At 36.6% G+C, this 10,098-nt stretch overlaps 1 protein-coding gene across 1 annotated transcript; it reads left to right on the top strand.

Annotated features, from left to right (window-relative positions):
* Positions 1 to 560: 560 nt before the first annotated feature.
* On the top strand, positions 561 to 6,357 carry NMBR (neuromedin B receptor; the record flags this gene model as incomplete). Its single annotated transcript, XM_079939747.1, is given in 7 exon segments — positions 561 to 1,126; positions 1,128 to 1,194; positions 1,627 to 1,754; positions 3,188 to 3,477; positions 3,480 to 3,523; positions 3,525 to 3,536; positions 5,971 to 6,357. Coding segments are annotated over 7 exon segments (1,185 nt in total). The 5' UTR covers positions 561 to 869.
* Between the last annotated feature and the right edge of the window lie 3,741 nt (positions 6,358 to 10,098).

Below are 10,098 nucleotides of genomic sequence, written 5' to 3'. Positions count from 1 at the left end.
TTTAAGAATTGTGTACCTTATGCATGCTATATTTCAATAAACTGTAAGTTAAAAAATAATATGCCAGCAGTAGGAAAGTTTCTATATTTGGGGTGAGAAAAGTGGATCAAGGAAGAAAAGTAGGGAGGGAATTCCATTCATTTACTTCCTCTTTTGTCACTCCTTTTCTTTCCTAAATTCAGTGCGAGAGCCTCAGGGACTCACCAGCTCAGCTCCCAAATCTTCAGAGGTTCACAGACTTCTGTCTGGGGCGTCTCCTACTCGGAGGTGAGTAAGGATAGATCTATATAGGGAGGCAGTGTGCGAGAGAGGACTCAGCCCCTCCAATCCCACAAAATACAGCAGGAACTGCAGAAACAAGAGCAAAGCTGTGGGACGTTGCGGAGCACAGGCTCCGGACGCACAGGCTCAGCGGCCATGGCTCACGGGGGTGCCCAGCCGCTCCGCGGCACGTGGGATCTTCCCGGACCGGGGCACGAACCCGTGTCCCCTGCATCGGCAGACAGACTCTCAACCACTGCGCCACCAGGGAAGCCCTGGCAGGTATTTTAATTAATTCCAGAGGGATAAATCTTTGTTCACAAAAAGGCTGTTCTCCGCTATCTATAAGCGAGAACAAACCATTGAGGACTGGAACAAAGACTCAACTTCTTCCTTTTTTTTTTTTTTTTTAAATTCGGAGCCAGCAGGAGCCAATGTGCGTGCCCCTTCTAAAAGTGAAAGGCTGGAGCCTGTGGCCAGTCTTCTCACCCGGCCCGGTCCTCCTCGGGACAAGGCGGTGTGACGCGATCCCCGCGGGAGGTAAACTTAGCAAGAGGGAAATCCATTAAGCCCAAGAGTGCGTTGCACTTTTCAAGGCACCTGGGTGCATGAAAACTCCAGCGGACTCTCCTGGGAAAGAGACCATGCCCCCCGAGTCTCTTTCCAACCTCTCCTGGACCGCGGGCGTGAATCAGAGAGGTTTCGTTCCAGAGGTCTTGGAAAGGGATTTCCTACCCGCCCCGGACGGGACCACTGCGGAGTTCGTGATCCGCTGTGTGATCCCGTCCCTCTACCTGCTCATCATCACAGTGGGCTTGCTGGGTAACATCATGCTGGTGAAGATCTTCATCACCAACAGCGCCATGAGTCCCCAGCATCTTCGTCTCTAACCTGGCCGTTGGGGACGTGCTGCTGCTGATCACCTGCGTCCCTGTGGATGCTTCCTGCTACTTCTTTTTTTTTTTTTTAACATCGTTATTGGAGTATAATTGCTCTACAATGGTGTGTTAGTTTCTGCTTTATAATAAAGTGAATCAGTTATTCATATACATTATGTCCCCATATCCCTTCCCTCTTGCGTCTCCCTCCCTCCCACCCTCCCTATCCCACCCCTCTAGGTGGTCACAAACCACCGAGCTGATCTCCCTGTGCTATGCGGCTGGTTCCCACTAGCTATTTTACGTTTGGTAGTGTATATATGTCCATGCCACTCTCTCACTTTGTCACAGCTTACCCTTCCCCCTCCCCATATCCTTAAGTCCATTCTCTAGTAGGTCTGTCTTTATTCCCGTCTTACCCCTAGGTTTTTCATGACCTTTTTTTTTTTTTTTTTCCCTTAGATTCCATATATATGTGTTAGTATACGGTAACAAATCCCGCTACTTCTTTGACGAGTGGATGTTCAGAAAGGTGGGCTGCAAACTCATCCGGGTGATCCAGCTCACCTCCGTGGGGGTGTCCGTGTTCACTCTCACTGCCCTCAGCACCCACAGGTAAGGGCATAGGTAACTGTGGGTGGTCTAGAAAAGCAGTGAAGAGGGGCAGGGAGTGTACCTGGGGAGAGGAGGGAGAAAGGAAGGGCTGAGAGGAGGAGGGGAGAAGGAGAGAGACTGTATCTGGGAATCAGAGTAAAAGGAGTTAAAATTGACTGATGTGACGCTTGAAAAAAATATAAGAAAATCATTATTTTAAAAATAATTAAAATTGCATTAGAGGCTCCCCTCGGAAAGGTATTGAGGCTGGGGGCTGCTCCTCTCCCGTGGGCAATGAGACACATCTTTAGAGAACCTCAGAAGGAGACTTTATCTGCTTGTTATGTAGCTTGAAATATTATGAATTTTTAGAATATCAGACTAATTCAAATGTAAATAAGGAGAAGGTACAGGGTCATGGCATGGTTAATATCTGCTAGGTACCAGGCATTGTAATAGGTGTTCTATACAGTTTTTCTAATCACAAAACTTTGAGGGTGGTGTTTTTATCCCCACCTTACAGATGAAGAAAAAGATCTTAAGTGATTTTCCAAAGGATATCAGAGATGGGATAACAGTGCAGACTTGTCTGACTAAAATTGCTTTCTGCTGTATCTTGTTAACCTCCTAGGTATACTGTAACCTGAAATACTTTTAAAGACAGATATAAGTAATTTGAGGTTTATGTACAATTTTGCTCAGTTTGTATTTTTATTACCTTGCTTAATAGTCATGTGTAATTGAATGAGGTATAGAGGCTTGGATTGTTTAAGCCATTGCATCCTGGAGTGTGGTTCATTTACCACTACGATGGTGTTAGGTGGGAGGAGAGAAGACTGCATGAGGTCTTGACATTAAAGAAATTTGAACTGTAAAGACAGAATGTTATTCCATTTTCAGTTCTTTTCGTCCTTATGACTGAATTAGGGAGAAAATCCCAGTCTGGATTAGCCTCTAAGATTTCTTAATGTCCTTAAGAAAAAAAGTAGGAGACCCAGCCTCAGAAGCTCTAGAAGAGTATCCAGGTAAATTTTAATAATACTATTTTGTGAGCATTTTATATTTTATGGTTATTGTATATTATATCAATTTCAGTAGTAATAGATTTTTTGGGAATAAAAGTATTTAAATAAAAATATTCAGTATACAATGATACTTGTAGTACGTGTAGATTTAGAAAATACTTGTGAAGGAGGTAAGCAAATTACTGCAATTTGGGAAATGACAATGTAAAATATTTGCTTTTCTCTTCATGTCTTCTGTGCTAATAAGCAGTAGAATAACTTGTAGACAGAGAGACACCAAGGATCTTAGTTATTCCACACAGTACGTAACAGCCTGGGAATAATGGGGTGTTGGCACCACTCTTTTAGTAAGATCTCTCTCTCTCTTTTCCTTTCTCTTTTTAATTTTTCTTTCTTAAGAGAGTAATTTGAAATGTATTATCTGCCCAGGTACAGAGCCACTGTAAACCCCATGGGTATCCAGACATCAGGGGCAGTGCTGTGGACCTGTGTGAAGGCCGTGGGTATCTGGGTGGTCTCGGTGCTGTTGGCTGTTCCAGAAGCCGTGTTTTCCCAAGTGGCGCACATCGGTGGCTTGGATAATGGCAGCTTCACGGCGTGTATACCCTATCCTCAGACTGATGAATTACATCCAAAGATTCATTCAGTGCTCCTCTTCTCGGTCTACTTCCTTATACCACTTGTTATTATTAGTATTTATTATTATCATATTGCAAGGACTTAATTAAAAGTGCACATAATCTTCTGGGAGAATACAATGAACATTACCAAAAAACAGGTAAGCTTGGTAGGTGTGTGTGTTGGGGGCAAGCTGGGCAGAAGCATTAGGTGCTATTTTGAGTTCTATTTCATGGGCTTTCACTATCAGAAATGATTAGAACAGTCAGAAGGGCACTGGAACACGCACTAGCCTGAACTGGAAGGGATGTTGGGGGTTCTCTAATATGTGGCCATGTGTTAGCTCTAAAAGCCCACTGAGGTCCAGCTTATCTGACATCTGGGCCTAGGCTCATTTGAAATTAATGTCTCTGGTGGCTTTTCTTTATGTGCAAATGTTTATGCAAAGAAACACATAACAAACCAGAAAAGAATTTCACATTATAAGTATACATTTATTCAATTATTTTTTCTTCTCCCATTAGCTCACTAAAGATGACAGAAAGTCTGGGGGAAGGACGCATCAGGAAAGGACTGTAGGACACTGCTGGGGTCCGGGGATGAGGTTTGGCTAAGATGCCAAAATGAGAGACTGGGAACAGAGGGCAGCAGAGCAATAGTGAGAGTGATCAGAAGGTGGGCTGGTGCTGAAATAGGACTTGGTCTAATTCAACTTTATAGCTTTTCTGATAAATAAATATTACATACTAATTTTAAAACTATGACCTGCACCTTATGTACTTTTTCTTCTCTAAAGAATACATAGTACTAATGTAAGGTAAAACCAGTTGCGTTAAGATGGAAATACTGCAGTTATGGGACAGTTTCAAGTTGTACATTTGTGCATTCCTAGTGAGGAACTTCTTCCAAAGGGCTCTGTAGGTACGCGGAGTTGAATCACAGATGATTAAAATTTGATGGGCTGTAGCTGGAGGCACAGGCTGGGGCTTTGGGCACTAAATCTGGTTAAGGTTTTCCTGTGCAGATGGTGACCTCTATTTATTGATGTCCATAAACATCAGTGATCCACATCTGCTTTAAAGGCTTAAAAAATACCAGTCATTAAAGTAATTATTAGAAAAAGTAATATATTTATTACCTCAATACCTGGCATCATTGAAGCAAAAATGTCTGGGTCACAGGCTCACTGTACTTTTCCCTTTATATACAATCCTTTTATTCAGAGCCCTGTGATCCAATTTGTATCTCAGTTTGGGTATCTGAGTTTTTGCTTTGGTTTCTAGAGTTGAGCTCCTCTGACCTTCCCCACCTCCACTTTTTTGTTTTTCAGTGGTCTTAGTTCTGACTTTTGTGTGTGTGTATGTATGTGAATTTCCCTACTGGGACTTATAAACTCTGGCTGGGTAACTGGGCTTGACATCTGCCAAGAAGTAATCTCAATGCTAACAGCCTACCTATACATTTGAATCTCCAAGTATAGACTGCTGCGAAATTCTTGCACCTATGCTCCACCTGCTAGGGAGGACTGTGCTTAGTAATGTAAATTTCACATCCACCTCATTTATAAGGCCAAGTTGCCTAATTTATGCCACTGGGATACATCTGGAGTACCACATTCTGCTTCTTGAACTAGATTCCTTTTCACTTGCACCTTTGTTTACCGTCACCATTCACTACTACTTACTCCCCAGTGTCAGATCTGTTTCAATCCTAAACCTTTCCAGACTTCTCTGGTATATTCTAGTTAACTACCAATAGCTTTAGCTCAGAAAATATGTTGTCTACTATAAATATCTTAATAAATTATGTTTTCACTTTCATGCTGCCTTATTTAAATATTCAAACAAATTAGACATATCTGAGCTAAACTTTGGACTCTAGATGTTAGAAAATGATTTTTAGATTTAAAACGATTAATGTCCCATATTTGAATTTTGTCTATTTATCACAGTCCTGAAGACCTTCTTATAAAACAGTAAACATAGGAGGTGAATTTTATGAAAAGATAGAAAATGTTTTTATTTTTATTTTAAGGTTAGGCAGCTGAACATAGTAATGTTTATAGAAATGACAATTATGTCAGGTTATTTTGATTTATGGGAGTCAGGAGTTTAAATTAAATCTCAAGGTTTTTGGTTTTTTTTTTTGTGGGTAAGGGTCATGCCCTTTTTCAATAGATCAGTATTTCTTATTTAAAATAGTCTGATTTAAAAATTTTCTAAACTTGAATCTATTCTGTGGTTTATTAATTCAATGGATTTAATACAAACAAATGATTTATATTTATAGTGATCACAATAAGATGTTAAACAAAGGAAAAAGAGTTAAAAATAAGAAAATTTTCAAGATCACAGTTTTAACATGAAGACATACCCATTTATAAACTGTCAAATGTTTTAAAGTGAAATTAGTATAGTGACCAAAATAGGCTTCATCAAATTGTTAAAATCATTACTTTGACTAGGAAAATCCTTTTTGTGCTTTTGGATGCACTTGCATGTTAAGTTTTACATCTTTTGTACCATGATGTGTTTTAGAATGTGGCTGCCTCCGTTTTCATTTTAATCAGTGGGACTATTTCCTTATATTTGCAGATGGAAACACAGAAAGTCCTGGCCAAAATTGTGCTGGTCTTTGTGTGTTGCTTTGTCTTCTGCTGGTTTCCAAATCACATCCTTTACATGTATAGGTCTTTCAACTATAATGAGATTGACCCATCTCTAGGCCACATGATTGTCACCTTAGTGGCCCGGGTTCTGAGCTTTTGCAGTTCTTGTGTCAATCCATTTACTCTTCATCTGCTCAGTGAAAGCTTCAGGAGGCACTTCAATAGCCAGCTGTGTTGTGGAAGGAAGTCCTATCGAGAGAGATCAAGCATCTACCTACTCAGCTCCTCCGCAGTGCGTGTGACATCCCTGAAAAAAAATGCTAAGAACATGGTGACCAAATCTGTATTACTTAGTGGGCACAATGTGAAGTAGGAAATGGCACATGTGATTTTGTGCCATCACATTAGTGATTTTGGCCATTCAACTCACTACCTGAAAAGAACTTACTCTCGTATCTCTACTGAGTAAAGCAAAACTAAACAACGTTTTCTTTCTTACTATATCTCAGCTAATTCATTAAACAGTTTCATGATTGACTCAGAAAAGGCAAGTCAAACAGAGTTACCATTTTTCACTGAACAAGACTTTAAATGACATTAAAAATATATGTATTACTCACATTAAAAGTGATTCAAAAAGCAATATATGTGTATTGCTATATGCATATAAGTCAATATTGCTTCAATATTGAAGTTGTTCCTAGAGCCAACCTAGCACGTTTATCTTAAATTTGTTCTATTTGGGAGCATGAAATAAATTTCTTTATTGACTCAGTGATTCAATGAGTATAATATTCAAACTCCAAATATCTGAAATACAAGTCATATTTTCCTGGTGAATTTTATTCATAACTAGTGCCTGTATATATCTCCTTTGTTTGAATAAACTAATAGAAAATTCAAAAGGTGGAGCAAATCGTTTTATGATTAATCATAATTTATAGAAATAGTTTATATCTGTAACTTCTCAGTATGTGATTAAAATGTATGATGACATTTGTATTATGCATAGTGAAATAGATATCATCTGAATATGATCTGAATGTAAAATAGGTATCATATGTCGTAAACTGTAAAACTATGACTCAGAAATTGTCATGATCATCTTTGTATACATTGCTAAATCCCTGGATATTTGGGTCATTCTGTGTAGCTGTGATGAGATATATGTAATGCTGCTGAGTCCAACCATTTAATGAGTTCAACCATCCTTTTTTTGCAATAGCACCTGACAAGTGTATATAAAATCTACTTGGGAAGTTTACTCTGCGTAGTATCACAGTCATCTCTGAATAATTTTGGATTAAAATTTTTAAAAAAGGAACATTTAAAATATTTACGATGGTCTTTCAAAAAATACACAAGGTAATATGTTGCACTTATACAGTGTAACATTAGTAGCATTTGTCAAACATTAGTAGTAGTCCTAGTTCATCCACTATTACTCACCTAACAATTACATGGAAGGAAAGACTTAAACAAAACATGAATCCCTAATGTTTTCATGTCACCTGTAATTTGATGAATAAGTTATAGTTTATTAATATATTGTCAATATTTAATATTACATTAATGAGTCCTTATTTGCAATATTGCAAGATTTGGAATCCAAATAATTAACAAAACATTTTCCATTTTAATAAACATCAATTTTTATTAAAATTAAACAAAAAATAAAGAAACCTAAAGAGGATTCCACAGCCATGTGGGAGAGGTAGGATTTAAAAACCAGACACCATACCATGATGCATGCACCCATTATTCCATCATCTCTCAATTTCTTTCTTTCTCTATTGACTTTCTTCTAACTCTGATAGTTGTTCTTAACCTTTAGGAAAGTTGGAAAGCCACTCATCAGAGAGGTGTAAAATATCGCACACAAATTTTATATTGACTCTGGGTATTTTATAAATCTTTCAAGTCTCATCCATTAAAATCTAAAGAACCATGGGTTTCTGGGTGAGAATCCTTGGTCAATGCAGAACCATTCTCCTTGTTAATACTGTGATGGTAGAAATAGGTATATATGAAAAACTACAAGATACATGCATATCAGATTACATAACAATATTATTCTTTCAAGCTCTAAATTACCAGGACCTTATAGTTAAGATGTGCCTATATCCCTTTAGTTTCAGATATATGGAATACATATTATACAGTATATATTCACTATATGTATAAATATATACTATATTAGACTGTATATATGAATACATACACAATACATTGCATATGTATTTAGTTTCACATATGCTATATATATGAGAAACTAAAAGGACATACATACATCTTAACTATAAGGATACAATAATTTAAAGTTTAAGAGAATAACATTGACATATACTCTGATATCTGATTTGTTTTTTAAGAATGAAAAAATATTTATTTATAAAATATCTTAGAAAATTTTTATTTTATTAAAAAACATTAAAAATTTTTGTTAAAAATGTTTTTCTGTAATGATACTAATGGAGTAATAATGGCACCACAAATTTCAATTTTCCTTTTTTTTAAAAAAAGAATTTTAACAATAGCCACATATCTGATTACATAATGTTATCAATATTATCAAACTTTTGACTGCATTTTAGAATTTTCTTTCTGGTTACTATTTATATTAATGCTGAAAATCAGACTGTCTCTTAATGTTGAGCCCTGCTCTTTGGAGACATGCTCAATACTTAGAGCTCTCTTCATGAATTAAGCAGTTTGAGGATTATCTGTACAGACATTTTTGTGAATCTGACTGTTGCATTCTACAACTGGGTTCTAATTTTAATTCACTCACTAAACTTTTATGATTTCTCATTTTCAAGGAGTTCTGTGAATCGCACAATTTTTTCAAATATTTCCTTTCTTTGGAATAGAAACCTGAGAGTTACTATATTAGTATATATTCTATGATATATGATCATACTATATATAGCATGATGAAGTAAATATTTAATGTTTACTTTTATCATATATTTTCCAAGTCAAACAAAACTTCATGCCTTATACACACATACATGTACTCACACACGTGAGATTTGGTTCATATTAAAATTAGAGTTTTAACTTTGGCCTTGATCAGATCTTATGTATACTTAGCTTATTTATAGTTATTGTACATATATTGTGAAATATTTCTATTTATTTCTGGACATTTAAATTTTTTATTGTTATTATTATTAAGGAATGAAGTTAGAGGACATAAGCTTCAAATTTATTATCTATGAAATCATACAACAGAAACAAATCAAACCGATTATTAGCCAGAAATGGAACAAAAATGCCAGATTCCAAATCTGTTTAAAAATGTAGGGTGAAATAGATCTTTAAAAAACACAATCAATGAATTGATTTATATAATTTCATCTAGTAGTATTGTAATTCATGGAAGTATTAGGAAAAAAGCTATGTCTAATGTGGTAATATCTGCCATAATGGAGGGAAATTTCTCACCAAATTATTATTTTTAACGTAGATATAGCCTACGTCTTTTTCTCTGAATCTCCTCTTTAAGCCTAGAGTAGTTCAAAAGAGATAAAAAAATATATAGTATCTTTGAAATGCTTGGGACTAGAGAATGTCTCCCCTTAATTGTTTTGTCTGTAAAATGGGTTAACAACGTTGTAAGGGTCAATTTAGATAATGCATGTAAAGTACTCACATGGTGCCTGGCATAACAGTACATGTTCAGGAAATATAGTTTCTATCATCATGTTTTAAAGTCATCTTTCCGCATGTAGTAAAATAATAATAAAATTTGTTAAACATTTACTATGTGGCAGATCTTGTAGTATATCCTTTGCAGGAATGCCTCATGTCAGCTCATAAGGAAGGCATGATTCTGGTTCCCATTCTATGGGTGAAGGAACTGAGGATTAGTAAGCAGATAAGTAAAGGATGGAAGAGCTTGGTGTTGAACTCTCATCTATCTAACTTTAAATTTGTGTAATTTATCTATAGTCAATACTGTCAGGAAACTGGAAATCAGATAATTCACCGGAAGAAGAAATAAGCATGCAAATTTTCCTCCCTGGAACGTAGAGCTTCCCTGACAATAAAGGACAAAAAAGAATAGTTCTCTGAGCTTACCTTTCTCATTCTGGGGTAAGGATAATAGCTT

This window comes from Stenella coeruleoalba (genome assembly GCF_951394435.1).
Source record: "Stenella coeruleoalba genome assembly, chromosome: 12".
NCBI lineage: Eukaryota > Metazoa > Chordata > Mammalia > Artiodactyla > Delphinidae > Stenella > Stenella coeruleoalba.
Note: the sequence above shows the minus strand (reverse complement) of the source record. Positions and strands in the feature narration are given on the sequence as shown.